The following is a 15,097-nucleotide window of genomic DNA, read 5'->3' on the forward strand; positions in this document are numbered from 1 at the left end:
GGAAGATATGCACACGCATACGTGTGCATGTGTTAAGGTACAGTTCATTAAATAAACCACAGCATTAAACTGCCTTTACTTTCCGATACTCTTACTTCTCCTTTCCCCCAATAGTAACCCTGATATTTACCTAGAAAACTGTCAAGTCAATTTTTTGCACTGATTTTCACCCATTTTTAAATTTTTGTAATAAACACTGATAAATTCCCAGGAAATTTGCAAGAAAATAAAAACTGAAACAGGAATATAGCTCACAAGTCAAATAAAACTGAACTATAGTTATAGTGAAACTTGAGCAAAAGACCACCTCCCATAGGTAGCGTCTTAACATCTTAAAGTACCCTCAAGGTTTCCAGTTCAACTATGTTCTCCTATAGTTTAAAAACAAAACACCTCAACTCCTCTAGGCAACTAGGTTACCTAGGATAAATTTCACTGTGTTTGAAAAACAAACAACAAAACAATGCAGGCATGGTATTTCACTTTCCAGTGAAATCCAAGTGAAATCCAAGTCCACCAAGGGGTGGACAATATGCACGTCACTCACCAAATGCTTTCATAGGCTCTATCAATGTTAGTTTAAATGTCTGACCCTTCTCCAGTCCTTTTAATAGGTTGGCAACTTCATAATGACGACAACCCACCATATTTTTTCCATTTATAGATTCTATATGATCACCCACGCATATCACTTTGATTTGGTCGACAAGGCTGTCTTCTTTAATATGCTGTCAGATAAAAAAGCATTTATATTAGTTAGAAACAAAACTGAACAGGAGGTTCTCATGTACCATGCCTTGATAATCATTCAAAAATATTTAATCTGCATTTAATATAAAATTGCATTTAGATGTGGCACAAAATGCATTTTGAAATCTGCTTTAGAAATGAAGCTGAACTTAAGTAGATGTTGGATTATTAAAAGATTTTTTACTATAAACATGTTTATAGTTTAGTATGTTTAAAATTACCAAACATCTCTCATAACACCATATGTTCCCACACTTCCCGTGCACCCCACAGACACACATTATAGTATTTCCACTGAGATAACAATGAAGTTATGAAATCAGTGTTCTTAATTGGACATCTCACGGAAAATAAATCATCTAAAATTTATAAAATGTCTTTTATAACAGAAGTTAGTATTTTTTTTTAATCTTATGGTGAATGAATTATAGAGGATAGAACATCCCAAAACATGTAAAGATGTCTAGCATTTGCATCATCAGAGCATTTTAGGGGCAGAATTTATAAATATAGGACTTATAATTCAAATTTCAATTTTTATATGAATTAAAAATATGTTGTAGTATTAGTTTTTCTACGCATGAGTCCCATCTTTAATTCTCTTACTTTGGTGGAGAAACTATAAACATAATAATACAACTTATTATCCTGAGTAGTTAGGGTGAGATAGGAATTTTATTCCAATCTTCTCCTGAAATACATACTATTTCAGTGAGAACAGTTTATTTTCAAGTAAATCCATTCATCCAGCTTACAAAATGACATAGGAAATAAAATATTGTTGTCTACTATTTTAACACCTATCCTAGCAGCCCGTGGTCCCAATGGGGGGCAATTCTCCTCCTTCAAGGTTTCCATGGAACTGGGGGTCACTTATAAGCAGTGGTCCCATACTACATCAGTACGGCTGCTGTCGGAGCAGTCCAGAGAATCACTTGGGCTGTGTGGTTGAAATGCCACTGAAATTTGACCCGGACGATTGACCATACAGATGGAGTGTCAGCTGGGACAAATTTCAACAAGTGGCATTGTGACCTGGCACACAGGTCGCAACACCGCTCCAATTTAGCCCAGCTGCCCCTCCATCCAGACAAAAGGGTGACTGGGCCAAAGGGTGTTGAGACCCGGTGCACAAGGAGTCTGTCCCAGTGAAGTACAGGAGGATTTGCCGAGAACTCAACTCATGCATTATGTGGGTGGAGAGGGGAGACTCCCCAGCCGAGGCAGACTCGGGGTCCCTGCTAGGGTGGGAAGGAAAGGGGACAAACAGGAACCAGAATGGGGTCCCTGCCAGGGAGGACAGGGACTGAAATTTCCCCCCACAAAAATATGTGAACTGGAGCAACTGCTAGGAGCATAACTGTCTCAAAAGCCTGCTTCCAGTGTGTGTGCCTGTGTCTGAGCAAGACAAAGGGAAGCCTCGTAGTATATGGTGTTCTGTTAGACATGTGGCAATTTTAAACGTCCAACAGAGTTTAACTCTGATAGCACAAATCATTTTAAAGTCTAGATTAAAGCCTCTGAGAAGACTCGGTTGGGGGGGTAGGGAGGGAAGAGGAAGGCATGTTATACACACAAGGAATCAGGCCCAAAATGCTGCATGCAACACATTCCTGTTATAAAGTGCAAGGTGTATCTAGCAAAAGCAATGAAATCTCATTACATTCAATCCCCACTTAGTTTCTTTACTTAAGCAGATGTTCTTATTATCAGGGTCCAAATTAAGTGGTGTTCACTGGAAACATGTATGTGGTACTTCAGACTAACTTTTGTATTCCAGGCTAATTATAATAACTTTTGGGTGGACTATTAAAAGAAAGCAGGGCTATGCTAGACACTACCACTGAGATTCAATGTTTAATTTTCAAATGGTTTATAGTCCATTTTAAAGGGTAAGTCGTGCATTTTCAATGCACTGCACAGAGAATTAATTACACTGTTCCAGTTTTAAATAATCAGATTTGCACACCTATAAATTCGTACATCATACTATAATGATGTGCTCTTAAGCAACTACAAAAATGTCCTTTTCCCCAAATAATAACTCATGGATGATTAGTTTCACTCCAGAATATATCTTCCCATTTAGCTATAAATCCCTAAAAATAGGATTTTATAATAGAATTGGTGACAGACTGTTGAATACAGCTTTGCAAAAGTGACATGATAATACTGAATTTAAATGAATGCTTTTATTATAAAGCAGAACATTAGATCTTAAAACAAAAAACACCACTGTTTTCAACTTCATCCATAAAATCTGACCACGCTGTCAACTGCTTTAGAAACTTACCCTTTTAAACACAGAACAGTAAGTAGTTACAAGCAGGAAGTGATTATAACTATCAACAGATTACCTAATACAACAGAACTCATTAATTTCTAATGGAATACTAAATCAGTTCAAATGAAAGGAAAAGCTCTAGTGACAAAAGTTATTCCCCTAAATACAGCTCTTTATTCAACTATGCCTCTGCTTTGTAATGAAACTGTCACTAAAGCTTTCTATCTGACTGGGAACAAAGTGTACTGAAAGATACAGCTTTTGCCTTTTGGAGATTTGTCTCTCCACCTATCCAGTTTCTCCATTATTTAATACACTCATTGACCAAATAATTAATCTTCTGCTTACATGGCTGACCCCATTTCAAAAATTTCTCAGGGATTGTTATTATTGTACTGATTAGATGACATGGTATTAAAAACACTGGCAGCCACAGGAGTTTTATTTACAATAGGCGCCCCACTGTTGTTGCCACAGGTAGAGCTGAAGAGGTGCTAGCAACAGTGGAAAATATTTGTCAAAAACTCCAAGGACAGAGACAGTCTAAAAGAAAGATGAGATACAGCTGAGGCCCAAAATAGTTTTATTACTATTTTCAAATGAGTTAAATGTTTTTATTATTTATTTTGCTTATGCTTGTGGGCTTCACAGTGGAAGAAGATGTTTAGAAAAGATTTAAATAAGGAGAATTGGGGATGGGTGCATAAGAGATTGAGAGGGCCTTCCATACGCATGGAGTAACAAGGTAAGACGATGATAAGAGTGACAGAAGGACCTATGAAAGAACAAAGGGCAATACTATACAAAATGAGATTAGTTATCTGGGCTGGAGTAGGGTTTTGAAGGTGATGTTAAATTTAAGCATGAGGCCCTAGTGGGTGATTGGGAGCCAGTCTGACAACTATAGTCTTAATATTTATGAATCTATTAATTCTGTTTATGTCCCAGTTCCTCCAGTGTGACAGTTCCAGACAGTGAATGTATTAGAATGTACAGGCCAGATGCTGAGCATCCTATTTTAGAAAAAGCTTCCTTTATTTCTACCACTAAATTTATCCCTAATCTAAGTGGCTTTCAGATTACTTCTCTCTTCCCCTTGGGCTCTCTGTCCCTGTCTTATCGTGCCAACCACTCTTAATAAATAAAAATAACTAGCGCTGTCGGTTAATCGCAGTTAACTCACATAATTAACTCAAAAAATTAATCACGATTAATCGCAGTTTTAATTGCGCTGTTAAACAATAGAATACCAATTGAAATTTATTAAATATTTTGGATGTTCTTCTACATTTTCATATATACTGTATTCAGTGTTGCAATTGAAATCAAAGTGTATATTATTTTTATTACAAATATTTGCACTGTAAAAATGATAAAAAATAGTATTTTTCAATTCACCTCATAAAAGTACTGTAGTGCAATCTCTTTGTTATGGAAGTGTAACTTACACATGTAGATTTGTTTTTGTTATATAACTGCACTCAAAAATGACAGGTTTCAGAGTAACAGCCGTGTTAGTCTGTATTCGCAAAAAGAAAAGGAGTACTTGTGGCACCTTAGAGACTAACCAATTTATTTGAGCATAAGCTTTCGTGAGCTACAGCTCACTTCATCGGATAGAGACTAACCGATTTATCTGAGCATAAACTTTCGTGAGCTACAGCTCACTTCATCGGATGCATCTGATGAAGTGAGCTGTAGCTCACGAAAGCTTATGCTCAAATAAATTGGTTAGTCTCTAAGGTGCCACAAGTACTCCTTTTCTTTTTGCACTCAAAAACAGAACAACGTAAAACTTCAGAGCCTACAAGTCCACTCAGTCCTACTTCTTGGTCAGCCAATCATTAAGACAAACAAGCTTGTTTACATTTACAGGAGATAATGCTGCCCTCTTCTTATTTACAATGTCACCAGAAAATGAGAACAGGCATTTGCATGGCACTTTTGTAGTTGGCATTGCAAGGTATTTACGTGACAGATGTGCTAAACATTTGTATGCCCCTTCATGCTTCGATCACCATTCCAGAGGACATGCTTCCATGCTGATGATGCTTGTTAAAAAAAATGTGTTAATTAAATTTGTGACTGAACTCCTTGAGGGAGAATTGTATGTCCCCTGATCTATTTTATCCACATTCTGCCATATATTTCAAATTATAGCAGTCTCGGATGATGACCCAGCACGTTATTCATTTTAAGAACACTTTCACTGCAGACTTCACAAAACGCAAAGAAGGTACCAATGCGAGATTTCTAAAGATAGATACAGCACTCGACCCAAGGTTTAAGAATCTGAAGTGCCTTCCAAAATCTGCGATGGATAAGGTGTGGAGCATGCTTTCAGAAGTCTTAAAAGACCAACACTCCAATGTGGAAACTACAGAACCCGAACCACCAAAAAAGAAAATCAACCTTTTACTGATGGCATCTGACTCAGATAATGAAAAAGAACATGCATCGGTCCACACTGCTTTGGATGGTTATTGAGCAGAACCCATCATCAGCATGGACACAGGTCCCCTGGAATGGTGGTTGAATCATGAAGAGATATACGAATCTTTAGCGCCTCTGACTCGTAAATATCTTGTGACACTGGCTACAACAGTGCCATGAGAATGCATGTGCTCACTTTTAGATGACATTGTAAACAAGAAACGGGTAAACATTATCTCCTGCAAATGTAAACAAACTTGTTTGTCTGAGCAATTGCCTGAACAAGAAGTAGGACTGAGTGGACTTGCAGACTCTGAAATTTTACAAAAATTATTAGGGGTATGGAATAGCTTCCATATGAGGACAGATTAATAAGACTGGGACTTTTCAGCTTAGAAAAGAGACGACTAAGGGGGGATATGATAGAGGTCTATAAAATCATGACTGGTGTGGAAAAAGTAAATATGGAAGTGTTATTTACTCCTTCTCATAACACAAGAACTAGAGGTGACCAAATTAAATTAATAGGCAGCAGACTGAAAACAAACTAAAGGAAGTATTTCTTCACACAACGCATAGTCAACCTGTGGAACTCTTTGCCAGAAGCTGTTGTGAAGGCCAAGACTATAACAGGGTTTAAAAAAGAACTAGATAAATTCATGGAGGATAGGTCCATCAATGACTATTAGCCAGGATGGACAGGGATGGTGTCCCTAGCCTCTGTTTGGCAAAAGTTGGGAATAGAAGACAGAGAATGGATCACTTGATGATTACCTGTTCTGTTCATTCCCTCTGGGGCACCTGGCATTGGTCACTGTCGGAAGACAGGATACTGGGCTAGATGGACCTTTGTTCTGACCTAGTATGGCTGTTCTTATGTTCATAATTCTACATTTATAAGTTCAACTTTCATGATAAAAAGATTGTACTACAGCACTTGTATTAGGTGAATTGAAAAATACTATTTCTTTTGTTTTTTTACAGTGCAAATACTTGTAAAGTAAATATAAAGTGAGCACTGTACACTTTGTATTCTGTGTTGTAATTGAAATCAATATATTTGAAAATATAGAAAATATCAAAAATATTTAAATAAATGGTATTCTATTATTAATAGTGAGATTAATCATGATTCATTTTTTTTATTCGCTTAACAGCCCTAAAAATAACTTTTCAGAAGTGTACTGAACCCAGGACAGAGTTTCCTTAGGCTTATAGTATTGCAAGCACTGCTCATATTCTTCCAGTACCAGAGAATCCTCTCCACCTAAAACCAGGTCCCAGAGTAGGCCAGTATACAACAGTTTGGTGAGACTGCACTTTTCTATGGTGACTGCTATCTTTAGTTTCAGAATATAAACTGTGATTTTGTTTATATAAGTATCTAGCTGTCAAGGCTGCAAAGGAAACCTTCCAAATGTAAGATGAAGGAAAATGATACAGTAATGTCTGCCTGAGTCTGCAGACAGCCTGAAACAATAGCTCTGTCCAGTGAAAACTGCTTTCATTCAGCTCAATAGGGTGTTAAACTCTGAAGTGTAATCAGCTTTTGACATTTTAAATGTCAGGATTGTTAGCCATTTTGGTGCTTTTCAAAGAACAAGAGAAAGCTGAGGTGTAAGGTGTGGTCTACATACAGTTTTCCAGTATAACTATGTCAGTCAGGGATGTGATTTTTACTGATATACTTATACCTGTACAATCCCTAGCATACAGAAATAAGCTATACTGAGGACTGGTCTACATTCCAGACCTATATCGATATAACTACATCACTCAGGGGTGTGAAAAATCCGCACCGCTGAGCAACACGGTTATACCGATTTAACACCACCACCCCGCCCCACCCCATGTAGATAGTGCTATGCTGACAGAAGAGCTTCTCCCACTGACATAGCTACCACTTCTGAGGGATGTGAATTAACTACACCAACAGGACAGCTCTCTCCTGTCGGTGTAGAGCATCTTCATTAAAGCACTACAGCAGTGCAGCTGCACCGATGCAGTGTTTTAAGTATAGACGCACCCTGATATAAGCACATTCATTCCAGCATAACTGCACTCAACTAAGGGGGTTGTGCTGCTTTAACTATACTGGTACAGTTAAAGTGGTACAGCTTTTGCGTGTAGACAAGGTGTTGGTGTATTATGAAGATCTACACAAGCTACTGTGAATGGCAGCTCATTTTTATGACATGACCAAGCAGGATTTAGAGAGTTGGTGGAGCATGGGAAAATACTATCACTTATTTTTTTCCCAATCTGCCCCCAGCCTGCAGTAATCCCTGTGATTGGCACTTCTCTCTCCACATGCTACCAGCCAAGCAGAGACGGGAGAATCATTCCCAGGAGTGCTTTAAGAGAGGAACTTTAAAACATCCTCAAGACATTTTTAGAAGAAAAAAAATTCGTCAATGCACATCCAAAAAGAGGGAACTGGAGGTGCTAGGACTTTTAAGCATCGAAGTGTTGATACAGTACTAGAAAATTCAAAGTTTTGTTGAGAATTCAGTGTTCATATTCCTAAATTCAGGACGTTTTACAAAATTCATTGTAGGCTCTGAACCGAACAGCCAGTGATCAAAACAGCTGATCAAAAAAATCTCTCTCTAGACAATCTTCCACTCTTCACCCTTCCCAGCTGCACTCCAATTAACTTTGCTAATGCATGTAAAATAAATGCAGAGGCAGAATAAAGAGGGACAGTGCAATGAAGCCTATTTTCATTCAGTGGAAGGGCACTAAATGTGCAATGAACAGGCTTCAAGAGTGACAGAAATTTAGGATAACTTCATTGTCATGAGTGAGCAGTTGCCCTGTCATCACCTTCTCAAGAACTTAAGAAAGTAGTGAAAAGGTTAGAAATAGAGCAATATCCAAAAAACTAAGGGCTCTCTCAACACAGGATTGACTGCTGCTTTTCTTTAATTGTGGTGAATGTTCAGCCGTAAAAGGGCTCCAGTTCTAGAGGATTACTAAAAACAATAAAACTTAGAGCATTTGATATAAAAGATTCTGTTAAAAATTTACCTTTATGAAGGCATAGCCTGTTCCATTGTCTGTAATGGTAAGCCCGAGAGAATCCTCAGATTTAAGAACATCCACTTCTTTTTTTGATCCCTTTATGTGGGCAAATATGAAATCTTCAAGACCAATCTGCCCTCCTAAGAGGTTGTCCATATCAATTTTGTGCGTATTCAAAGTGCAAAATATGATCTACACAGAAGGCAAAACAAATCAATTACATTTGAGTTTTAAAATATTTCATCAGTCATGGCAAGCTCCATTACGATAGGAAAATAAATAGTGGAAAGAATTCTGTTTCCCTGAATTTGAATTACCCATGAGTTTGGAGCAAAAAATCCTTTGTGGTCTTAAGTGATGACCCCCATTTTCTGTCCAACCGTCAGTACTAAAGACCTTATTCCCATCCACTCATATGACAAGAAGAGTACTAAATAGCCCAAATTCTGCAGAGAAGAGATAGCAGGGTGCAGGGGAGAGGGTACATGTTATCCAGTTCCTTAGCTCATAGCTGTGCGACCCAGACACGAGTTGGTACCAACTGGTAGAGGGCACGGGGGTTGCACAGGGTCTTATACGGATTTCCTGGGACAGATATGCGCATAATAGTTCATCAAAGAGTGACATGTAAGGTCTCTACCAAGATACAGTAGCTCACTTTTCATCATAATCATTGAAAAATTTATGTACAGAGAATATTTAAGTTATGTATCTATACTAAAAACTACTTTCTTAAGGTCTTGGAGTTAAGGCAGGTCACCAGGAGATGACATGTCTCTGACAGGTCCCTTTCAGGGAGCAGGTAACAGACACTTATCGCCCTATCTATCCATTTGTGTATTATCTGCCTCACAATGGAGGCCTATTTGCACACTAAACCAGGTGCCAGTTGAAAGGTTGCAAAATCTACAACAGAAAATCTAAAGGAAGAAACAAAGCAGCAGAGGGGTATCCTGTTTATGAATGAAGACAAAGGATAGGACTTGTATATCTTGGGAGGCAAAAGAACACATTGGGTCCTTCACCTAGGAGATGAGCTGACAGCATGTCTGTTTCATGAAAGGGGGAATCACAGCAAAGCCTGACTGTAAAATACTATGAGGACTTTGGTTGAGCCATACTCTACAAGACATAAGAGTATCTATTTAATTAAGACTAGGTTCTTGAATGTGTGTTATGATTTTATTTTATATATAACCATGTGTTTGCAATACTTCTAACTTGCTATTACTTGAATCTCTACACTCTGTTACATAAACTTATGCCTGATTTCAATGTAAACATATCTAAGTGCTGTGTGTTGAGCAGAGAGGTGACCTAAGGTCTGACTGGTAAACTGGGCTGGGCTGTTTCTTTGAAAGCAGCAAATCTGTGAATACTGCAGGTATCTAATGGATCATGGGCTGGACGTTCCAGGTTGATGCGTGGATGGCTTGATGGTTGGAGTGTGCCTATCTCTAACCTGCTGAGAGGCAGCAGGGCCTGCAAGACCTAGAGAGGAGTGCTTGTGTTGCCGATAGCCAGGGGAGTTGGACAGCTGATCCCCGGCAGGTACAAACATCACAACCTACCTTTCCTCTCTCTAATCTCTGTTAAGAAGCTAACCTCCATGTAGCCCAGAGGCACGACCGAGGTGAATGAATCTGGGGAGATCATCAGCACCTTGAAGTGGTTTCCTGAGCATGTGTCTTGCTCATTTCGCACTCTGTTTCCACCAATAATCAACCCAGCTCCCGTGTCAAAGCTTATACCAACCAGGAGAGAAAAGAGTCCAAATTGCAGGCTGCAACAGTAAGATTCCCAAACTGTTCACCTCCTGGAAGAAGTTTTCTGTTCAGGACATTGTGGATGATGTGTTGGTGAATTCCCTACACGCCCTACATTTTATATTTAGCATCCTTCTACATAACTACAGCACAAAATTTCAAAAAATGTGTTATGCCCCACTCAGACAATTTCAGAATACAGCTTTTGCCAGCAGAACTCTCAATACCTCCCTGTCCACTTCACCTCCCACAGGTCTTTTTGTATATCACGGTGGTCTGTGGGGGTGGTGCGAATGGTGGGAGTATTTATGGTGCTCCCCAATGAAACTGTAGACAGAAGAAACTCCATGTCCAATCAGGGTAACTCTGGAGGGAACCACTGGCTTAAAATCATTACCTCTCGTTCCCTAGCGCAATCTGAATATCAGCTTCCAATAGCATACTTCAAAGTAGAAAAGTGGATAGAAAATCATGATTCATTGTCTTTTGCTAATTGCTGATATTAATATATATTTTTGTTTGCATAGTGATATAAGCATGCGGGAATTTGCAGACCCACTCCCACTGAGGCAAACAGAGGTTGCACACCTCAGTGGGAGAATGAACTGAACAGCACTAACTAACTAGGAAAGATTTTTCTGCAATACCACTACATTAAATTGTAAACAAGTCTTTTGTCAGAATTATGGTGGGGTTTTTTGGGGTGGTGTGGAAGGTCGTTGTTTCTCCAGAAACTTGTCCAGCAGAGAAGCTGAACTTTAGCTTTCTTCTCAAACAAAAAGAGATACTTGTTGAATAAAACATTTCTGGGACAATCTTTTTGCTGTGAGAAGCAATATTAAGGGCCTTGAATTAGGTTTCATTTTGTACTATTACAACATCAAGATATTTTCAAAACATCCATAACAGTAGACTGTTAACAACAAGCAGCCTGCAAAATAGTATACATAATGTAGCTAAGTTTCTTCATGGAAAGAAGAATGCACATTTATTCGTAGCATGCATTGATTAAACAGAGTCAGTCATTGAAATATGCCACAGTTTACAGAGAACGGCAGCCTTTGCATGAGAGGATGTGGTTCAAAGAAACTGCTAAACCCTTTGGACATTTAATTTTTTTTAAATGCTAACTGCCAGTGTAACACTTTAACTGACAGTCTGTTCAAGAAAAACTTTTGATCTCCCTGTCCCAGGGTGGTCCCCTGGAGTTCTCTTTCACCTTAAGTGTAGACCACACCCACTCTAGTTCTCCTTCACCCCCACCATGTGTCCTTATACTGTTCCAGCAGGCTACCCCCTCTGGAGGAAGGGAGCAATGCTAGCAGCAGTCAGCTCTGCCTTCCTTCAGTCTCTCAGCTCCCTTCTCCTCCAGGGCTTCCTTCCTCTCCATTTATTTGCTCTCTGCTGCTGGGGTTGCCTCCCCCTCTAATTAGCCCTTCAATTGTAGCACCACTTGTTAATTGATCTTCTAATTAGGTCCCAATTAATCTATAGTGGTGGGGAATTTGAGTAACAGTAGGGTACTGACTCAGCTCCTGACTCAGCACCCTTGTTACACTCCCATCAACTTTGAAGTGCCTGGAAAAATTCTGATACCAGCCCTTTGGGTTGGCCTGGTTTTGATTTCACTTATAGCAGTGTAAATCAGAAATAACTCCAGTGAAATCAGCCAAATTAAATTGTGAGGACAGAAGCAGGTGCCTAACCTGTTACTCAGCACTGAGGTTGTGCATGAGTTCAGATCAACTCATAAAAAATGAAAGGTACATACCGCCTGGCTGCATAAAGAATTTAATTACTGAGAGTCCCAGACTTAAAAAAAGCCTGTGCAACATCTGGTATGAGTCCTCTGTCTTCACATCTTAAGAATGTATTTCCTAATTTTAAATCAGTTTAGGAGGTAGAGATAAGGCTCATTAACCACTGAATAGGCATTATAAGACTGGGAGAAACAAAAGACGGTCTTAGAATTGCCTTGCTGGCAATGGTAGCAAGAATAGCCTTGAAAGCATTCTCGAAAACACACCCATAGGAAGACATTTTTAATGTATTTATAAATTAAGAAAGCACCCAGAAAGCCGTAGTGCACTGTTTGTCTTAGGGTATGTCTACACACAGCAGCAAGGTTGTAGCGCTGCATTTGTGCTGCTGTGGTGCCTTCAGTGTAGATATTACCTATGCAGGCATAAGGGGGCTCCCATCCGTGTAGGTAATCCACCTCCCCAAGAGGTGCTAGCTAGGTTGACAGAAGAATTCTTCCATCAACCTAACACTTTCTAGACAGGGAGTTAGCTGTCTCTCTCAGAGGTGTGGATTTTTCATACTTCTGAGAGATGTGTCTATGCTAATGTAAGTTCTGAGTGCAGACCAGCCCTTAGTTTGAACAAAAATGAATTGGATCTTAACATGCTGTTTTACTCTGAAAACTGCCTTTATAAAAATGGCACTATCCTACCCAGCAGACATGTTGTCTTTGTGTACTAGAGTCTGATCTGCTTGGAAAAAAAGGGGGGAGGGGTGGCTGCTTTTACCCCATAAGTGCTGCAGAATCTTCACAGTTTAGAATAAACAAACTGCAGTCTATTCTATCCTATGCACATCATTCATTGATTTTTTTATTTATAACCTAAGCACCTCTCCACAGCTCTAGAAACTTTTATATCATAAGGAACTGGTTTAAAGCCACCAACTCATTTCACATAGTCCAAACAACCATTACATTCTAATGTCGTATTTTAGCAGCCAGTCAGAAAGTCGCACATCAGCTGGCCACTGAGTGTTACAGATTCATCCAACCACTTCCGTTTTATTCTATTAGGTAACTAAAATGTTCTTTGGTTAATTATCACTCCACCATCATCACCAACATTTTACTTTCACACAGTCATTCTTTTTAAGCCATCAGCATCAAAAATGCTATTTCCTGAGGGAGCCCAATTCAAAATGCCTTTACAATGATTTATGGTAAGTTCCAAGCTTTGTATCACGATTTAGATCATAACTCAATCAGTTTAATTGTGATTTAATGCTCTTCCATTATGAAACAGAACAAATGTTATTTCATCAATTTTTTGCTTCTAAGAAAAATATAGTGCCCTTGCTTTGACCTTGTCAAACATGAACACTCATCTAGTAATTTGTTTCACGCCTCTGAACAGATAAAATTGGCAACAAAGCAGAAATGTGATATTTAGAAACATGATCCAGAGTTTCTTTATTTAGCCTTCATCTGGGTGGCATTCTCACTGCAGCCTACAAGACTGCAGAAACTTTCTACAAATGCGTCAGTTCTATACTAGCCTGAAAGCGCATCAGCCAGTCAAAAAATAAAAACTGAATCACCCTGTATGCTCTCTCCTTTCTTAGTGAACAAATGCTTCTATTCAGGACAACTAAATAGATAAAGTAACATACTAAAGATACATCTACACGACATATTATACTATTACAGCATCTACAAGTTAAAAGCATACTTATATTTGTTACATCCTGGAGGACTGCCAATGCAGAAGTTAAAGGCTTCATTACCACTGTTTTAAGTTAATACAGCATTAGTCAATCATATGCATGTAAATGGCAATTTCAAGTTCTGAAAACTACTTTCAAAGCCCTGCAGGAAAGTAAACAATTTTCCAAAAATTCAAAGCAGAGGAAATAAAAACAACGTCATTAGCATTTAATCATGTTCATGAAACAATTATTTAGATTCTAATTGTATTTCCGCCCACCCATCACAAAGGATGTACAAAACTTTCTTATGTTAAACATGGCCTGAAATCCTATTAATTGGTGGGGAACATCTCCTTGAAGCAACTGGACAAATGCATGGGTGAATCCCTTATCAACTTAAGCTAAACTGAAATAAGCAACTTTCAAACTGAAATAAGAGATTCTACACAGAGTTTTAGAGCAGTTTGCCTAAGACTGTTTTAAACCAATTTACATTAAATTTGTGCAAATTTCTTATATGGACAAGCCCTTATTTTTGTCACTAGCACAAGCAGATATAACTCAATATATTTTTATACAGCTGTGTTTCAGAGTTTAACCACAACTTTTACTAAGACCTGCAAACTTTGGTTACTTAGCAAGATAAGGGACTGACTCATTGTATACACTACAATAACCTATCATTTATCAATTATTGTTTCCCAAGAAAGAGAATTACTGTGCTGGGATGGACTCCACCTATTGAATACTGTAAGAGCAACTGTGGACATTGTCTGGCTAATCTGATAAGGAGAGTTTTAAACAAGGTCTTGGGGGTGGGGGGTGACAAAAATCCGGCCCATGAGCATCTAGGCTCAAATAATGAAGACAAGGGAAAAGGGCTAAATTCTGGAGAAGGGACTAGAAACCACAACTGCAGTAAAGGCGCAAGAAGAAAAACAACAGGGGAAGTCTGCAAAATATCTTTGATGCCTGTATGCCTATGCAAGGAGTATGGGGAACAAGCGGGATGAAGTGGAAGTCATGATATATGAAGAAAATTAGGATTTAACTGGTGTTACAGAGACTTGGTAGGACAATTCCCACGATTGGAGGACCAACAGTGAGGGATATGGCTTGTTCCAGAAGGATAGGCATGGGAATAAAGGAGAAGGCATTGCGCTGTATGTCGAGAATGTATACACTTGCTTTAAGGTCCTAGAGGAAGTGAGCGGAAGACCTACTGAGAGTATCTGGGTGAGGATAAAAAGGGAAAGGAATAATAGTGATATTATGGTGGGCGTTTACTATAGATCACCAAATCAAGAAGAGGAAGTAGATGACATTCGTCAAGCAGTTAACATGAGCTAGTATTAATGGGAGATTTTAAACTTCCCTCATATTTGTTGGA

At 38.8% G+C, this 15,097-nt stretch overlaps 1 protein-coding gene across 1 annotated transcript in view; it reads right to left on the reverse strand.

Annotated features, from left to right (window-relative positions):
- The window catches only part of GIPC2 (GIPC PDZ domain containing family member 2), a 54,710-nt gene that overhangs the window by 34,436 nt on the left and 5,177 nt on the right, over positions 1 to 15,097 (reverse strand). Inside the window, exons 2-3 of the mRNA XM_074961482.1 lie at positions 8,498 to 8,683; positions 548 to 728 (exon numbers count right to left, since the gene is read on the reverse strand). Coding sequence (XP_074817583.1) covers positions 548 to 728; positions 8,498 to 8,683 — 367 coding nt within the window. The remainder of the gene's footprint in view (positions 1 to 547; positions 729 to 8,497; positions 8,684 to 15,097) is intronic.

The sequence above is a fragment of the Natator depressus genome, chromosome 8 (genome assembly GCF_965152275.1).
Source record: "Natator depressus isolate rNatDep1 chromosome 8, rNatDep2.hap1, whole genome shotgun sequence".
NCBI classification, from domain to species: Eukaryota; Metazoa; Chordata; order Testudines; family Cheloniidae; genus Natator; species Natator depressus.